At 36.8% G+C, this 19,987-nt stretch overlaps 1 protein-coding gene across 9 annotated transcripts in view; it reads left to right on the forward strand.

Moving 5' to 3' along the window:
• Positions 1 to 19,987, forward strand: part of CD36 (CD36 molecule (CD36 blood group)) — a 48,354-nt gene that overhangs the window by 8,024 nt on the left and 20,343 nt on the right. Inside the window, exons 1-3 of one of the 9 annotated variants that reach the window (XM_088165873.1) lie at positions 5,981 to 6,046; positions 7,215 to 7,282; positions 17,717 to 17,953. In XM_088165873.1, the coding sequence (XP_088021999.1) occupies positions 17,834 to 17,953 (120 nt within the window). In that variant the 5' untranslated portion in view covers positions 5,981 to 6,046; positions 7,215 to 7,282; positions 17,717 to 17,833. Of the gene's footprint in view, positions 1 to 5,912; positions 6,047 to 7,078; positions 7,283 to 8,349; positions 8,388 to 10,166; positions 10,322 to 14,285; positions 14,447 to 17,716; positions 17,954 to 19,987 lie in introns of those variants that run through there. The other 8 variants (XM_088165875.1, XM_014883462.2, XM_014883467.2 and 5 more) reach the window with 8 other exon arrangements.

A 19,987-nucleotide genomic window follows, 5' to 3' on the forward strand; every position in this document is an offset into this window, starting at 1 on the left:
TTTCAGTGCATTTTCTTCCCCTGACCAGTTGAGGAGGGGAGTGACAGAGCAACTTGGTGGGTACACAATGTCCAGCTAGAGTCAACCTACTAAACTTAGGGTTTTTTTTTCTTAGTTATTTCGAGCATCTCTTTTGAACCTTTACTTTTCTCCTACTTTCACTCCACAGAATACTCATGCTTGAGAGTTGTTAGTCAATTTGCTGTCAAGTCCCTTGAGGCTGTTCAAATAGTACTTAAGTCTTGTCTTCCATTATTAACATGAGAGTTTCCTTTACCCTTTTCCATGTTCCTTGAATTTAAAAATTGCCTCCCAGCTTTCCTACAATTAGGTATTGTTTATACGTGTCTGGAACAGAATGATTAAAAGCGAAAAGAGAAGCCAAGTATCTTTGGGCTACTGGCCTCTGAGTAGTCATTCTTGGCACTCCTCTGACTTGTGCAATGTCAAGATCTGTCTCAGTCCCAATATGTTTCTTGCTTTTGTGTTCTTACTTTCTGGCATAGTTGCTATTCTTCCCATAATTACTGCCAGAGCCATTAGAGACCCAAAGTGCATGTGTGATTCCAAGTCCTCACAAAGTGCAAGAAGCATTCTTGTGACATTTTGTTCAGTATCTTCCTAACTCAACAGCGATCAGTTTTCGTTACCACTGCTCACTAAGGCAGGATGTCCTTGAGCACAAGATACATTTTTCAGTCTTCACAACAGATTCTGCATTCTGATCTTCATAATAATAAAGGTATCAGTTGATTTTGAACACAAGTTTTTACTTAGGATCATTTCACTTATCTCATTAATTAGAAAGACTAGATATCACATAAAAGTTTAATTATCTCTTTAAGTTTGAAAATGCTGAAATAAAAAAATGTTTATTCAAGATAGAAGTAGATCAAATTCTTACCACTGCTTAATTCACAGGGAAACACTGCCTCAAGGAAGCAAGAGCAGTCCAGGCATTCATGCACCTTATTAAAGGATCCTTTGTTTCAGAAGTGTAACAACCAGATGGGTGAAGCTGACAGCCTGTATATAAGAGCTTAAGAGTTTTAAATAGTAAATTCATGAATTAAGGTATTAATAATATCCTCTGATGGAAGACCTGTGGCCTGATTTTTAAGAACTCCCAAACAGATGTTCCAAGGAAGCTGTGCAGCAGAACACTTGGGCTAAATGGAAGCCAAGACTTGTTCAAGAGACATAAGGAATGTTCAGTCTTACATTTTCATCAGAAGGTGTTTTATAGACACAGCACTTTTGTTTGGAAAATCTAAGTGAGAGGCCAAAGAAATGAAAGCTAATTGAAGTCTCCTGAGATGAAAAACAAATCTTAAGAATCTCTGCAGTAGGAGAGGAGCTAGGCACTGTTAGTGTTCTGCTGGGAACACTGATTCTAGTGGGAAAAATTTTATGTGGCTAAAAACCAGACAGAAAATCTTCTTACTTATTTTTTAAGAGATAGCAGAAAACTATCCACCTGAGCAATCTAGATCTAAGGGGGTTGGGTTTTTGTTTGTTTTGTTTTTTAAATGACTACAGCAATTGCTGCTTGGCAAGACTGAAATAATCTAAACCAACTTTATTTTTCACTGTGTAAACGCTTTATAAAAGAACACAACAGTCTCATTATTTAAGTAACCAGCAATTTTTTATTTTAAAAGTTTTTTGGCAAAGCTAATTTCTCTGTTTTGAGGAACATGGAAATTTCAATTAAAAGGTATCTGATCTTTCAAAGGACAAACAGCAATCTTCTTAAACCAGCAATATAAATTTCAAGGCATCCAGTACAATGTGTGACTTCTGAGAATAATATTTTTAGGATTTATGTACATTAGCATATTGCAATGTTTGCTTCTCAGAAATAGTGGAGAAACGTTGTTTTCAGACATGCTGAGACTGAAATAATGCATGGAAATAAACAGGCTTTATCTCTGAAAATTTAAATAAAACCGTGGAGGTTCTGCATTGCCACTGCCTTATATTTATATAACTTCATTACTTCAATAAAGTAAATACTTCTGTGACCTGTCACTTGGTCTGGCTTCTACATCTGAATGGCTCTGAGTAGGTCCAGGCTCAGCCAGAGCAAGGGACAAGAGCTGTCACTAATTCCAGGTGTGTAGGCAGCAGGAGGAGTTAAAAATCCTCCTCTGACATTTTGCTTTTGCGCCACAGGAGTTTCCAGTCTCACCACCTCGGCTTGGCACCGCTTCCCCCAGGCTCTGCAGTGTTCTCTGTGAACACTCAATTAATTAATTACCTGAGTAAATCCGGCAGGGACAGGCTGTCTTTAAACAAGGAAGTACACCACTTCGTAGTTTCTAAGCCCAGACTAACTTTTAACTGGAACACGTATAAAAGGAGTAACAGTGTATAGATTTTGACATTTTTATTCATTACTTTGTTAGGCTCTGTTGACAAAGAGCAGGTAGAACACTACTTCCAAGGGCTCTAAACTTGATTAACTTTATAAAAATCTACTCGTCATGTCAGAGACTGACCCACTGAACTTTTCATGAGCTATTTTGATTTTTCCCTTGGAAAAATAATCTTGCTATCCCACTGTTTTACCTGAAGTATCAATTACTCAAGTAATATACAGCATAATGCTGTTGTAGTTTCTGAAAAGGAACATGACATACCCAATATATCTAGTTTTTTCATTTTATTAAAGATACCTTATGACAAATATAAATTTCAAATATTTGTTACAGTAATATTTCTTCATTAATATCACTCATCATTGCATGGTCTGTCTAGGTTAGCATGTTCCTCGCTAAACCTTAACAGTGAACTAATTTATATCTTAGTCATTAATTGATTTTGAGTCATAAATGTGTAATTCACGTGATGGCTCCATTATGTGTCTCTAAAACCACTTGACACAAACCACTGCTTGGAATTCCATCTGCACTCCAGGAAGCCAAGGTTTCATGCACTGGAAGCACAGAATATTTGAAAAGTTTTAGTTGTCAAACAGTTGTGTATTAAATTAATTTTTACTAATTGCAACACACTGGAATAAAGAATATAAAAATAAATTAGAATAAAAACTGAATGAATTAGGTAGTATATGACAATTTATACTGTATTATGATTATTTAATAAAGGGTCATATGAGCTCTTTGAACTGTGATGAAATTCACCCTGACTAAAACCCAGAGAAAATGCTCATAGGCTGCTTAAATTCTAGTCATTGTGTCAAGTCTCACTAACTATATTCACTTTTTCAGGACTAAACTCTTTTCAGAGAAATAAGTCCCCAAATCAAATAAATCTGAATTTAAAAATTATGATTAGAACAAGTCAGACAAAGCTTATATTATGATTTTTTTCTGCTCCATTCTAAGACCTCGTGAGTTTGAGTAGGAGACATTTCTGAAATCATGAAATTCCTTCAAAAGCTTGATACACACTGGATATACAATGTGAATTAAAAATGAAGTATGGAAATGGTATTTAGGGGAGGGATAGCTGTAAGAGTGGGGATCTGCTCATGGATTGGTTTGGTCATAAAACCAGGAAGATTACATAGAAATGCAGTAGCCACATCAAAAAGATCTGTAGCATCCCAGAAAGCACCTCTCTTTAAGAAGTGCACTAAGAGTGGAAACATGCCAAAGGAATTGGTCTGTATTCCTGCCATGTTCTTCAGGTGAGGAACCTGGATGGAATGAAAAGTATGGCTCTGCAAGGAATCACAACACAATTTCAAAGGCAGACACAAGTCCTCCCAGCCACATGCATTTCAGTGAGACACACATGGAATTTTCCAAGGAAAAGGTACTATTTTGCAGAGTGCTTGTATGGTGGAAAAGAGAAATAGGCAAGGTTGCAAGTGGCAAAAAAAGCTCAGCTTGCCACTGTCTCAGATAGATTCTTTGAAATTGAAACAAGGCACCTGCATGTATGTTCATGAAAGCATGTATTAAGTATTTAGTTGGTCAAAAATGGAATACTATTGACCTCAGAGAGGAGGGCCTTCACATTTCACTAGGTCAGAGGAAAATAAAATATTCACAGGAAAATATGCCCTCACGTTTACTATTCAAGAAAATATCTTCTCACAAGCCTCGCCAACTCATGAGTCAACATATGCCTGTCATGCCAAGAAAAATTCTTCTCATTGTATGCAGATGAAGAATAAAAACACCAGGATCTGCTGGGTCTAAATATCTTTTAGTAAGTTTTCCATAAGGCCAAATGGATGGAAGCTGTTGGCCATGAATGCTGTTGAGAAGATGTGAAAAACCATCTCCACTGCAGTTGTTTCTGTCTCCTTTAAGGAGATCCATACATGCTACTGGAATGTGCACACATTATTTAGGGATGTGTTAATTAGAACCACAGACACATTAAACTGTAGTCAGAGGTGTCATAGATATCCTGATATTACAGATATCAGCTGATAGGTGTCCATGGTGTTCGTTTGACCAAGATACCAGAATGCTCCCTTGGGCACACAGACTTCCCAAAATATAATTTCAGTAAGACCTAGAATGTGTAACTGCTGTTATAAAGCAGTCTCACATGCAGAAGTACAGCAGAAAATAAAGCCTCCCCATTTCATGAATGTGCAATGCTAAAATGAGCACAAAAGACTTTTAGAGGTACTATTCTGATATGGTCAAGATTTTTCCTCTGAGAAGAAGCGGGCATGCAGCCTGGTAGTGAGATTTGGGGAAAGGAGGAGAACTCTGAGCTAGAACTGCAGAGTGAGAAAAGGAATTGTGAAAGATAGACTGGCAAAAACTAACTAGGAAACCACTAATAGAGGAGAGTGCAGCATGGAAGAAATAGTTTCCAGAAACTGGAGGGACTAAGCATTTATGTGTCTGCAATCCTATGGCTGCTACTACCCAGAAAGTCTTGGGAGTGTCCTGCTGAATCCTCTCCAATACCATTTTGAGAATCTGATAAGTGACTATTGTTACTTTTTGCCTAAAAGAGAGAAGCCTGACTATAATTATACAGAGGGTGTGTGCTTTGCCACAAACGTGCCTGGGGTGTTTCATGTTGTGACGACATGCTTACAATTCTGTAATCTTTATCCTATATAATTTTAAGGATTTTTTTTTTAATGCTAAACACTAATGAGTGCTCTGCCTTCTCAAATCATAAGAAAGAGATGAAGGGTACATCCCATTTCCTTTCTAGCTGTTGTGGGTTGGAAGGAGGGGCACAGCACTGGTTTTGGTAGCCCAGTATGCCTGCTTTGCCACTGAACCTGCCTGGCACTCTATTCAGAAAACTGAGCTGTTCCCAGCCTCATCTCAGATCCTCTCCCAGTTCTGGTGCAGGTAAGAGGGAGATAAATCTTTTTTCTCTTTTATCTTTTCTTTTCTCTTTCTTCTTTGTATATGGCTGAAGCTGCTCAAGTATTCATTTTCTTAGAAGTGGGAGAACTTCAAAAAGAGTGCTGAATGACAGCTGGGCAGAAGATGGATAATGGGTAGAAATACTGTGGGCTTTACTGTTTTGAGGCTTTAGGAAGGAACACAAACAAGAATACAGTATTAAGTTACAAAACTTTAATTACTATTTATAATTAGCCTTTTCAGGTAAGACTCGTCTGTGTACCAAAGAACACTGATAAATATGGTTTTCATTTCAACCAGATTTTTGATTAACTGATGGTGTGAGAAGATTATATACCAGAACTTCATACAGAGGGAGAAGAGAAACAGAAGAAAAAAAAAACGTTAGCAAGGGAGATTGGTGAAAAATAAATGTTAATGCCAAGGAACAAGGACAGAATTGATGGAAAGCAGTAAATTCTGGAAGAGAGGGGAAAAAACCTAGGGGATAATCCAAGGAGGGAGGAGACAAACTAGAGGAGATGCTTGGTGGAGGAGTGACTGCTGAGATGATAGGGTGGAAGGTGAGAGACATACATAGAGCTGGGGGCGGGAGGAGATTCTCAGAGAAGGAAACGGGTAAAAGGAAGCACATGTTGAAAGGAAAGCAGAAGTCTGGCAACAAGCTGGAGGCTGCAGATGTGGAAGGTGCACAGGAAGCAATCAACAGGACTCCAAGAAGACCAAAGGTAGAACAATAGCATTTACATAAGAGGATAGGAAAGAAAATATCCAGATTAATGCAAATTTCAGGAATACTTTTTTATTTCTACCTTTTCCTTGATTTTCTGTCTAACTTTGAAGAAGCAGAAATTTCATAGAAAGCCAGGTTAAGAGGTTGATGCCATGGAGTGCCCCTTGAGTTAGTGCATATGGAGTTTTATAGCACCTGTCATAATGACTCACCTACAGAGTCCTGATAATCCTCTGGGACAGCTATTATCTTAATTATGAAAGCACTTGGCAGACAGGCAGGTAACTGTTGATATTTGCTGTAAATTTCTGGAAGGAGGTGCTCTATAGGCTTTTCAAATAAAAAAAAAATAATACAGTGCTTAATTATTCATAATTAAAAAAATTTAGAAAAGTATCAGCTATGATAAAAGGATTTAGCAAAGATCCACAAAGACAGGCAGAGGAGGCAATAGCTCTGGTATTTGTCTTAGATGTTTATTTAGAAAATGAATTTCTGAAGAAAAGCCTGTGGAAATGTTAGAGTCCCATGAATTTGAACAGCCATACTCACATCTGGGATCCCTCATCCTGACCTGTGATTTATTTACACAAAGCATCTTCTATGCTTTGTGTAAATAAATATAATAAGCCCAAATCTGAGGAATTATCTCTAATATGGTGCATATTACCTGGCTTCCAGTACTTTGTGGGGATTAAATGGGATTAGACTGTTTGCAAAGAGTTACTGCAAAGAGCAAACAATTAAACTTGTTCTGGGTTGGCAACTGGGACCTGATACATTGCCTCCATATGATGGGCTATTGCAGAGGCTGAAGGAATCAGAGGCAAAGGGTGGTCCTGAAAGGATTTCTTAGAGCTGGTCTTTCTTGTAAAGCATAAGTGTGAGAGGATGGTATCTGGGGCTCAGAGGTTTCATAATTCCTTATCACTTGGGGCAGTTTACCTACAAGGGAGCTGAAACGGTTGCTCTGTGCAACTTTCTGTTTCTCTTTGTGGCTGATAAAAGACCAGCCAGTGTGTCTGGTGGGGCACAGCAGGGTTACTCAGGGTTGCTGCAGCAACTCTAATTTTCTGTAAGTGAGGAGGTGAGTCTGCAGGCTCTTCTGCACCTCTGCAGTTCCTTGTGGCAAGAGTTGTGAGAGCAGCTCTCCCCCCATGCAGGTATGTGACCCTGTTCCTGGGCTGGAGGCAGATTCTGAGCACACAGCTGGATATTGTATAAACTTCTTGTAAGTGAGTTATTGCATCTGCAAAAAGCTCCTAGCTGCTAGTTATTGAAAGCAAAGAGAGATGTCGGCTTCTATTTCTTGACTGTTTATAAAGCCAAGATAAGTTCATACACTAAAATTTATAAAGTCTAAATATACCAGTAATCAAATTATTTCACTTGCCTATCTTGTTAATACGGTGTGTATTGCTAATTTTCACTGTACATTGCAATTAGAAATAAATATATTGAAACTTTAACTGCCACAAATATATTAATAATTTGCCTGTTATCATTATCTCGTATATAAAAGTCTATTATATAAGCAACTAAATACATATGTTGTAAAAAACATGAGCAGAGATATCAAGTTTATGGCTCCATACATTTAACTACTGTGATATAAAAGAACACGTGAAAGATGCTATAATAATTATTAATTATGAAAATTGTATCATAAGTAATTTGAGGAAAAAAACATATATGCATTTCTGCGTAGTTTTAAAACTATAATTTATGTGCCATAAATATGCTGATGTAGTGTAAATTAATTTTTATATAGAAGTCCTGAGATCAACCCAATAAATACAGCATAATCATATGCTATTTTAGTGATTTATTTTCTTTACAATTGACAAAAGTGCTATATTTACTCAATGATTTTTTTTTTAACTTGGCAAAAATACCCATAAAAAATGTGTAGTCTGCAGTTGCTTATCTTGGGTTGTTTTTCTTTTCTGTCCTCAAGTGAGACTTCAAAAACAGTTATATAATTGGCACAACCAGGAAAATAAACAGAAATGTAAGGGGTTTGGGTTAAATTACTGCATTTTGTAACTACATTTTTTTTTTCTGTAACTGATAGTTATATGCATGAAATGTAAAATGTTTTCATCTGTAAGTTTAATGCCATATTTTAGGATTGAAAATTATATGATCTGAGAAGTTCAGGATATCTGTTAGTTCCCTCATTAATTTACTGCTAGTGCACAGAAATCATTGCTAGTACTTTCTACTTGTCTGTTCTTCCCAGATGTTAATATTTCTCAATACACTGTGATATTACACAATTTCTCATAATCTCTTTAGATCTTCAGCTGCTGCCAAGGGATCTCCTGTGGACAAGGGTAATTTTATTTTCCAGTGTTGGGGTTGTGGTTTTTTTTGTAAGTGTGTGAATTATGTTTGGTTCCTTTTTTTGTGGTAATTAAATATCTCCTCAAGAAAATATGAAAAAAGAAAAAAAAAATCCTTTTTTGCATCACAAAAAATTTTTCTCTATTCCAGCCACTGATTCTGATTCCCTATGTGGAGCTGGCAGCTGGCCCAGAGGGAGCTTCAGTAAAACTGTCTTGTGCTGAGCTGCTGAGGAGCAGGGCTGTTCCTAGCTGATGGTTTGGCTTTGGTGTCTGAAACCCCAGGGAAGATCTTCTATATGTTGTTCAGACCAAGGACATGTCTCCAGGTCTGGAACATGTAAACTGAAAGATGAGGGTGTCTGTCATTTGACAGGTCTTCAATACTTGAGAAATCACCAAGAAGTTGACCTTAAACTTAGGTCTTCACAATTGGAAAAAAAACCTGTACATATGTTGTTCTTAATTATTACAGAGACAAAATTACAGTGTAGCTGGTAGGCAAAAACTAACATAAGGACTACCCAGTCATTCTTCAAAACCACTGACATCGTCTGGGATGATTCATTATGATGACTATTTCTCAACCAGGTATTGCACTAGTGAAAGATTTTAGAATTACTCCATTATTCTGTGACTTCTAATCTAAGGAGAAAAGTTTTGCAAGAAGTAGAATATATCCAAGTAGGGACAAGATTTATTAAGTTTCTCCTGACTTTCAGAAGATGTTTGCTTTAAAATGTTTGTCTCCTGCCATTGGAGCCTCCTCTCTGTGCCCTTCTTGTGATGTCTAAGAAAATTTTTTCTCAGTAGCATTGCTTTATTGAATTTCAGGGCCCAACCCATTACAAATGTCATAGATCCAGGGGAATAACTAAGATTGAGAGGAAGAATCTGCTACAGCAGGACTTTCAAGATAAGAAGGAATTAAGAAATTCAGCTTGACAATAATAGAAGTGTAAATTCTGAGGAGCACCAGGCCATCTAAGATAAGAAGCCAGCTCAGCACAACTCAGAAATAGCCAAATACTAAGGACTGAATATATTAGAAGAGCAGAACATATAAAAATTAACAGCATATGAAGAATTCTTATTGTTTTTACTTAGGGTGGTAGCTTTGTGGATTCACCACCCAACACCCATCTTTGTGCAAATTTGAAATAACAAAGCTGTTGGCCCTGTGTATGATTGGCTCACTGCTCACTGGGTAATGAATCATAATTTTTGGGGCAATGCTTGGGTTTCAGTGAGAAATGTCTCTAGCATTAATAGACCAACCTTACCCTTTCAGTAAGAGATTTTCATTGTTCCAGACTCACTGTTCCAGACTCACAAGAACTCTGTGTTATAATATTACAGTTTCTGTATTGGATTCTGTTGCACTAAGTTACTTCCTATCTATATTCTGAGTTACTCTCACATGAACGCACAGGAGTGGAAGAATCAGAGTCTAGTCTATCCCTACTTTCTTGACCTAATCCCCCTGCTAAAATCCCTTGAAAACAAATTTCAAACGTGATTCTGAGGACTGAGAAAGGCAACAGTTTACACATGCCACAATCAGTGAAGAAGAGCTCAAAAGCAATATCTCCAGGGGGAAAAGCCTGAAGCAATTGCTGGCTTTTCCATCACCCATTTTCCCCTTAAAAAACTTCATTACAGTTTGATGGAGGAACTTACCAGTGGCAGAAGCCAAATATATCACACTGTTTCCACTGTACTGCTGCCAAGTTGGCTTGAGCCACTGGTATTTTAGGATGTTTTTCCATATCGTCAGGACACATTGAGAACCACAAGGGACAGCACCTTAGGACCTAACACTGAACAGAGCTGGGAAAGCTACAGCTGGGAGTCTCTGGTGGGTAATGAAGGAGCTACACAGCAGTTTGAAAAGAATCTTCCAAGCTCATGTGAGGAGAAATAAGGTATTGATGCATGTTGGGGAGGATCTTTTTTGCAAGAGGTTGAATAATGCTTGATATGAGTGGTTGAAGTAGGACTCAGGGCAATCCTTGAAGGCCAACACACCTGCAGTAAAATCTGTGATGTGAGCTGAGCAAAAATTGCTATACTCTGTCTGCAATCTTTGGCCAAAGTTTCCATTAATTCCAGGTGGTAAATATTTTTATGTTTTCTTCTTGAATTTTATATTTGTGTCACAACTTGCGTGCATTTACCAGAACCCTGTACAGCTGTTCTGGTGCCATCAGTATGGTGCACTGATGTGGAGAGGAAATGAAAGGCCTTCCTGGGGACTTTGAGTGGAATTGTTCTAAAATTCCACAATTAACCTTCTAATCATTAGATGCCTAGCTTAAGTCTGTTGTTTGGATGCTCTGCAGTTAAAGGGGAGACATCAGTACCTCTAAAAGATGTGTACTCCCTGGAGCTATTCAAATATAAGTAGCTGTAGCAGTTTGTGATATGGTTTAGTGAACATGGTGGTACTTGGACAAAGGCTGGACTTGATGATCATGAGGGTATTTTCCAACCCTAATGATTCTATGATACTATATGTTCTTGCATAAGAAAAGTTTTCAAGTACTTGGGATGAGCTGGTTTCAGCTGGATAAGTTTATTGGTAAGAAATATTTGTAATTAATTTAAACAAGAAAAAAAAAAAGAAGCAATGCCTTTCTTTTATTTTAGAGCCTTATAGATAAGAGAGTAAAAGGAAAACTGAAACTCCTAAAATATCTTTGTTCTTCCTTCTTTTTTATGTGAGACCTGACCTATGAAACTCTTCTATCCTGTGGCTTTTGGAAAATGAGGTGATACAAAATAGCAGTCACTGTGAGAATAGATTAGACAGAAATAGTGAATATAAAATTCAGGAATAATATTAGTTCTGTATTATTATTTTATAATTTGTGTGTTATATATTCATGTTCTTTATGTGCAATACCTGAAGATAGGCCGTGTTCACTCTAGGATGGCTCTTGCGAAGTGGAAGTGAAGTAAATTGTTGAAGCTGGTCTGATACAAAATTTCTCTCTATAAAGTAATACCTCGTAGTATCCCCAGTACACATAGAGAGGCAGAAGTCTTGCCTGCCTGGTGGCATATTGCATATTTTCTTTTTTCTTCTCCAGATGATTAATTTTCCTCATTCTCCTTCTCAGTAGAGCTAAGGGCACATGGGTGGACACAAGTGTGTTGAATCAGAAAGAGCTTATTTGGGGACAGAAGCCATGGGTTCTTTATTCTTTTAATGTGTGCGTGTGGTATGGTTTGTTTTTTTGTGAGAGGGGCAGGTTTCATGATTTAATCTTTCACTACTGAGCAAGGTACAACCCTTCCTGTGGGACTTTTCCACTTCCTACGAAGAAGCCAGAGGGCCATGAGTGGTGACAACAGGATTTTCAGTAGAGACAATAGAAGCCAATGAAATGATGCTGATAGAATAACCTGAGTAAAGAATAAATTGGTGCATTAATTACCATGGAAATGAGGTAAACATAATTCCTCCCACCTTTGTCTCAAAGCCAGGGAGAGTACCCAAAAGCTTACAAAAATCACTTTTTGGATGCTGAGAATATTAACCTCATCTTTTGCCCCAGGGGTTGGCATTTTACCTAACAGCTAGAAAGTAGATTTTATTGGGTGTTTATTAACAGTTAATGTCCTTAAAAAGTTCAGAGGGTACAAAAGCGCAGATAAAACTTTCCTGGAGCTTTCTAATTTGCTTCCTAACTTCATGTAACATATGCTATCATAACCAGAGCTGAAAAGGAATTAAGGTTTAGTTTTTTTAAGCTTCATGATAGGCCGTTGAAGAAAAATTCTGAGTATAATAATTAGGAATCACAGGAATATAAACTCATGTTCTGCTATACTGTACAGCAAAGAATTCCCATAGGAATGTGAAAATGTTTATGTAATCATCTTGAAAATTCAAATTATATGCTCCATAATGGATCTTAATATTAAAAAGAAAAAAAAAAGAAAAGGGAGACATAACCTATTTAGGAATCTCAGGGCATATAGAAAAGCACCCCAAAGAGTTTTCCAAAGGGCCTTCTATGAGATATGTATAAAAGCCATGAATAACACTCATCTCCAGCAAATTTTTGTCAGTAGTATATTTACTCCAGAAAATGTATGTGGACTTCATTTGGAAGTAACGACAGCATTTCCCTTTTTCCTGCAGATTTTTATATCTTCATGAGGCATGTGACAGTAATTTACTCTGTTTCTCTTTTTGTCAGCATTTCCTTGTGGAGCAGATTATCTGTTGTTGCACTACTGGAGACTCTGATGACAACACCATTGTTTGTTTTTTGTGTCCTTCCTCTGTTGCTCTGTGTCTCTACTTTCTCCTCTGCAACCTCAGAACTCTAATATGAAGCCAGAGGAGGCAGGACCATTGAATACTTATGGTTTAAGTTTGTTTTGAAGAAACAGAAATTACTGACATCCAAAAATTTACAGCTTCTCTCTCAGTTCTTTACAGTTTCTCTTCCTTTTAGCTGATTTCTGCAGTTGTCCCAGGCAGTCCTCATTTCACTGCCAAGTACTGCTGCTAGGAGAGATTTTGCTTATTCAGGATGATAGTAGGATGTTTAAATCATAACATTAGGTGATACAACTCAGCATGCCTATGTTGAAAACTGAACATCATTACATTGAGAATAGCAGATTCCAACAAAAACTCCCAGTAGATATTTTCCTGATGAAGGTTGCACTCTGACTCCCACACACTGCAGAGAAAATGAGCATGGCAGGGAACATCTCCACAGGCAGCAGTGAAGGAGGATCCCAAACAAGAGCATCCTCAGGAGACCGTCACAGGAGGACATGTACAAAAGAAATAATTAATGACAATAAAAGTAGTTCATGGCAAGCACAGTGTGGAAGACTGCTTAACTTTCTGTAATTAGAAAATAGAGGATAACAAATTTTCTGCACTTTTCAAGGATGAGAAGCTGGAGTTATTCAGGGTCATGGACTCGCCCTGGCAGTGAGCCTTGTACTGAAAACTGCCCAAAAGGTTGTTTTCGAAAGACCAGACTCCCTTTCAGTCTTGCCTTCACAACTAGGAGGTAAAAACCTCAAATTCATTAATTTTCATCCACCGTATTTTTACTTAGCAGAAATAGATTAGAAAATGGCAGATTTTCCCCAAAAGCTAAACTTCCAAGTAGAGCAACATAAAATAACAGAACAGCAGTCAGTCAAAACAGACAGAAAATACTGAGCCTGTGAATTGCAAACTATGCGTGCTGTACCATGAAAGTCTGGACCTAAATATCTATTTTTAGAAATATTTTCTCTCTCATAATTTAGCCAAATAACGGTCACTTCCTCTTGCTGCTGCCAGAAGAATCTTTTAAAACAATCCATTCATTGAATTTACCTCAGATAAAGAGGGATTTATAAAATATTTCTGCAAAAGCTTGCCAAATTGTTATTATTTAGTAGTAGACACTGTGGTGGAGTAGTATGTTGGTTGATAGAGATGTCAGTGTAAAAATAAATTATTTTTAGATAGATTCAGAAAAAGAAGCTTCTGGGATGATGTTCATTGAACCTCCAGTAAAATAGGAAGAGCCTTAGCACTTTTCAAGGAAACAGTGCATCTGATACCTGAAAAAAAATCCTATTGAAAATATTCTGAAATTTCCTAGTTTTTATTACTTGAAAATACACTATCGTGATGAGTAAAATACAAATATGCAGATATGAAAGAAGAAGTGACCAGAAACCAAATAAGTAAGTTACCCTTTTGTCTCCTTGACCTTTGACTCACTTGGATCAAAACTGGACAAAGATTGCAGTTGCTAAGTATATTACCACGAGATGTAGGTAGTGGCTTTTAGTCAGGCTGCAAAAATAACCCCTTCCCCCAGCAGCAGTACAACTTAACTTTTTCTTCTGGCAGAAAGATAAAGAGGGAACTGACGTCTCTTGGAATATATAAACACTCCCTCACAGCTCACAGCCTATGTGCTTGGTGGGGAGGTTTAGCTGCTTGTCTGCTGGTAACTTGATGCAAGTCATGTGCTAAGTACTTGTATGTGCAGCTGAAAAATCAGTCGTCCTTACCCAAGGTGAGTCATATGATACAACATTTGAAATCAGAGGGTTTTCCTCAGGAATACTTTTAAGGTCAGTTGGGTGGAAGCTCTTGAAAATATTTATTTTTAATGCAAAATAAAATGGAAGGATTTTGCAAAGCTGCTTGCAAGGAAAAGTGACATTTTACATGGATTAGTGGAATGCTTTGTTACTATGATAACAGTAGTGTTTTATCTTCATTATGGCTGGCTTTCTCAATTGCATTCTGTCCTCTGATACCTAATATTCTTGAAAATACAGTACTGGAGTCATGTGAATTTATAAGAAATGCATATTTTAAGGTATTTTTTAGCATTTGATATTGCAGTTAAAAAGCTTGAAACTATAACTTCAAAGAACATCAAATATATAATGAGATTATTTGTATGTTATAAGGATTTGCTTTAAGCTGACATGTACAGAAGTCTAAGTTAAATAGTTAAGAAATAATTCAATAGCATTTTGCATCTCTCCTTCTATTCAGTTGGTTATAAACTGTCTTTCAGAGATTTGAATGGACCAGTTTCATAATATTATTAATCCTGTAGTCAAATCTGAGTCTAAATGATACAATAGCCTCAGAGAACATAGCTAATTTTGTTACGGTATTTTCTATTCTGCTTAAGGTATATAATTTTCACTTGAATATAAATTCCCAAAAGTGCATTCTTATTGGGAATTTCTACCTTAATCTTCATATTTTAAATTCAGTTCTGATAGATGAGAATGGCGTGTTGGCTTCTATATGAATTGAGTGTTATGGTGTGAGTGCTCTTCACTCACAGTTGTGTAATTTATAATTTGAATTGCATAAATTGGGATGTCTAGACTGCTATTACATTGTAATTGGTGGGAGAAGGGTGAATATTTTTCAACTTGCAGAAGCTTGGAATAGATACAAGTTGTTAGCAGTCGCTTTTTGTTTATTGCTAGTGCTCATGAGAGATGCCTAGTCTGCCTAAAACAAAATAAAATAATTGGAAAAGCTTGTAGAAACTTAGGTGAAAATGTATTTTGGTGGAAATTGTATTAATGTGGAATTTTAAAATCTTCAGTATGTAAGTCAAGAAAAAAAGTCTGATGGTATCGAAAAGACTGACTTAAACATTTCTGAAAGAACTAATTTTCATTTTACATTTTAAAATGTGTGTTTCCACACTGGAAAAAATCACTACTGGGGGAAAAATCAAGTGGAGTAAGGTACTTTTCAGAATTTTATTTAATTGAGATGTCTGCTTTTCCTTAGATTTGCTACAATATGTAACAGCAATCAGATTTTCGAATCCCCACACCACCTACACAATTAGTTGCCTTTTACTGTTCTGTCTTTGCCAAACTAAAGATCTTGATCTCAGCCTAGCTACAGTGATACAAGATTTGGTCCTAGTGATTTTCACTTAAACGTTCTTCAAGTCTAATGAATTTCTGACTTAAATATGTTTTGAAATTTGTGGTTAAACACATCCACTACATCAAAAAGCTTTTAATGGCTTTGGAGTGGGAACCACATGGAGTGAGCTGGTGGCAGGTGGACAGACGGGCTGACTTTTATAGTAGGGATAGTAGGGATACTTTTCCAAGACTGCAAACAGTCTTTTGGTCATTCTGCTTGAAAATATCCAAGGGGAAATTCTTAACATATCAAATGATCTCAAATGTACAGAAATAGACCTTGTTAAAGGCAAGGGAGCCATAACCTGCTGCTAGCACAAGAGCAGGCAAAAGGTGGGTTCCCAATGCACTTAAAGGGAGGTGTCTGGTGCCAGGTAGAGATGTGACATAATTCTGAGTGTGGGATGACACATCACTGGCCCGCTGACCATGGTACCTAATCTTTTACAGCTTGTTGTACGTCCTTAATGTGATAAAAGGATCATGTAAGTGATTAAGAAAACAGAATACATACTGTTCCTATACCTGCTTTGCTGTTTAGAAATTCATCAAGTCCTTCTGGTTCTTTAGTCCTCATGAGCAAACTGGTTGAGTTGCTCTTCCACTTCATCTTTCTGTTTTTCTTCTCTCTGTGTTTGACCTTGAATGTGTAATTAACTCTTAACTAATATCTGCTTTAAAATTTATTTAGGGATGCTTACAATATGTTAACAAACAGAAATTAGTAAGAATAAAAAGGACATGGACAGTGACATCTAAAACAGAGAAGGGCAGATTTTCTGTTAACTGGAGGTCTAAAGCAAATAACCAACTTGCAAATTCTGTGTATGTAATTAATTAATAATAATAAAGAATAAAATTTCAAATAAGGCAGCTCTTTTTCTTAATTATTCATAAACAATAAAGAAATCAGAAGAAAATATCACTGGGACCTTACATTTTACCACTTCAGCACTACTGTCATTCTGATTTTCTTTACAACCCCTTTCCTTAGGGGCCAGTTTGTAAGATATATTAACATATATTACTAGCAACTCTTATTTTCCAATTACTAGTCACAGACATTTTTCTTTTGAGGCTGAATAATCTTGAAATTTTTGGTATTACCTGTCTCAGAGATCAAGCTCTAGTTTTGATTTAAAAACTCTGATGTTCTATAAGGCAATTGGGATTGATGAAATCAGCAAGAATGCAGCTCTAAAAGAAAAATCCAGTTGTGCCTTTGTCATGAAGTTGCTGAAACAGAGTTCTACCTGTTCAGTAGAGGACAGTGGGCTGACGGAGGCTTGGAAAGAGGCTTCCTGTGGGTGCCTCCCTTTAGAGGCTGCCTTTCCCACCGAGATGCTGATGGGCATTGAGGACTTGCTCACTGGCAAATGACAGAAGGAGGCAGGGAAGCTCCTGCAGGGGAGTGCAACTCCTGCTTTTTCCTGAAGTGGGAGCCATGGGCATGGCAGGATGAGATAAAAGCAGAGCTATCTACAGCCTCCTCCTTTGGCAGAGGGAGATTAAAGATGTCTACATCAGGAAGAGTGTCATACGAATAATAACCATGTCGGCTTGCCCTAATGCAACAGAGCCAAAAAAAACCAAACCAAAACAACCAAACCAAAAGCAACCAACCACTAATGAGAAAACTTACCAGTTTGTTTAGGCAACTGGAATGAAGAAAGATAATCATACGTAATAAGCTATTAACTTGCCAAAGTACCTGCAACGTTTTTTTTTTTTTTTTTTTTTTTTTGCCAGTGGCTGGCCGCTGGCTGGCTGTTTTTGACTTGTTATCTTCCTACCTGCTTCATGTCATGTACTATGTACTTTGTACTTTGAGCTTCGGAATCTGATTTTTGTACACTTTCTGCTTATATTAGCAGCTTCTCTGAGGAAGATCAGTGAGTCTGTTGGGACCAAGAAGTGAGGAAAAGCCATCAAGCCTTACAGCAAAGATATCTGTACACTGCTTACCTGTACCCTAACAAAAAAGAGGAATGGCCTGTAACAGAAACTGTGGGCTCATCACTGGGGCCATCATTGGTGGCGTGCTGGCTATCTTCGGAGGAGTTCTAATACCAGTTGGAAATAATCTTATAGGCAAAGCAGTACAAAAGGTACTTTTTTTTTTTTCACCTCCTCAGGACATAGAATTTATGGTTATTGAGTAGTCATTAGTTTTAAATCTTATGTTCTGATTGTTTCTTACCTTTTTTTTCCCCTTTGTTAAACATAGTTTTTATAAATTAGGTGCTCCAAACTTCCCTGGAAATATATGCAATAGAAAATTTTTAATAATATATTAATTATATTTCCACATTAACTTGTTCGCTCTCTCTTGTGCTTCACATTAGAAGCTAATATATTGTGTTTTCAGAATGCAATTTAGAAGTAAGTGGGCTTTATTTCTATTGTATTTATGATTGTTTCTTGTTTCTTTATATTTTTCTCTTTTTTTTAAATTTTATTTTTATACTTTGGTTCTCACTCCATGCGGTTACATTTATATACTGCAAATAATCTAAACAGTCTTCTGCTGCAGAATCTAATCCTACGCTTCATGTATTCAGCTCACATTCTGTGACTGTAGGATCCAAGCTGATGTTCTCCACATGACTGGAGGAGCTAATAAAATGCATCTCTCTGTTTTGAGTGTGAAGATTGATCAAAGTAGAATGTTTTAGACCTGGCAGGCATGGGTTTTTTTGCTGTTTCTTAGATTATTTTCTGTCCCTAAAATCTAGATTTTATGTAAAGAAAATAGAAAAAAATTAATTTGTTATATACTTGATGGAAAATGTACACATTGGAGGTTTAAATCATGGAGTAATCTGGAATGGAACCCCTGGTGTGTCCACTATGGTGACACGAAATCTCCTTGGGGTCACTGCAGCCAAGGCTGGTTCTCTGATGGTTAAAAATCTAAAAATCATAAGATTTTTGGCTGTTGCTTAGTGCTGCTATTGATCTGCTGTGGTGTTGAAGACTGAGGACATCTTGAAGACACTCATCCAAAGGCTCTTCTGGAAGAGTAGCCTTAGCTAAATAGTGTTGAAGTCAATTGAGGAGGTTGATATATGAACTATAAGGAATGTTGCACTGTCTGTTGAGGCCCTGGATATATCATAGTTTCAATAATAAAAAAAAAAAGTAAAAAAATTGGCTCCCGTATAGCATCTTAATTTTTCAGGTAACCCAATGAAAACCAACCTGTTGAGGAATTTTCCAATTGTTATTGTATTTTTCAAGAATTTAAAGAATTTTAAAGTTTATAGAGAATAAAAAAAATCTCACTAGATAATGCCTCAACTGCCTTGCAACATTTTACAAAATAGTCACACTCTCTATATTTGCAAACTATTTTAATTTTTTTGCCATATTGAGAAAATGACAGGTTTTCTAGAAAGCACATAAATTAAAGAATTTATATCTCTTTATATTGAATACTTGCTTAAATTAATCCCGAGTGTTGTCTCATATCATTCGGTATTTTGAAAGCAAATTACAAATACTGGCAGTGTTATGTGTTCATCCATTTGCTAACAGTAATGAACTAGTTATACAGCATGGTTTGCAAATGTCTACATACTCAATTATGCATGAGTCTGTAGTGGTAAAGCAGTAGAGGGAGTAATTTTCCCCTCAACCACTTTTTAATTTTCTGCATTGTGATCATGTTTCAGATGCTTGTTTGATGTATATATAAAAAATTGTACCACTAATCACATAAAACATAAAAGAGTAAATTTGCAGAGGCTTTATTTACTTAAGTAAATGGATGTTTTTTACCTAAGCACAAGTCATACCAGACTATTGTTTTTCTGTTGTGGGCTGACTATTCAGTGACACCTTGAGACAATTCCATTTCAGATAAGATGGGCCCAGATACAACAGCTGAAATATGTGATCAGTTCAGCAGATGCTCCAGAGGGACTTTAATTAATTCAGTTCAGCAGATGCTCCAGAGGGACTTTAATTAATTCTGATTTTGCTGTGTTGATGAAAGGTCTGTTAATTAAAAAAAAAAAAAATTGTTCATTGCAGTTATGTTTAAGATAAATATAGAGCTGACTGCAAAGAAAACAGATCTTCTAAGGAGAAAGTGCTCAAAATGCTTTTTTTCTTTTTTTCTGAAATATTTCGCTTTTGGA

Source organism: Sturnus vulgaris, chromosome 5 (assembly GCF_052056855.1).
Source record: "Sturnus vulgaris isolate bStuVul1 chromosome 5, bStuVul1.hap1, whole genome shotgun sequence".
NCBI lineage: Eukaryota > Metazoa > Chordata > Aves > Passeriformes > Sturnidae > Sturnus > Sturnus vulgaris.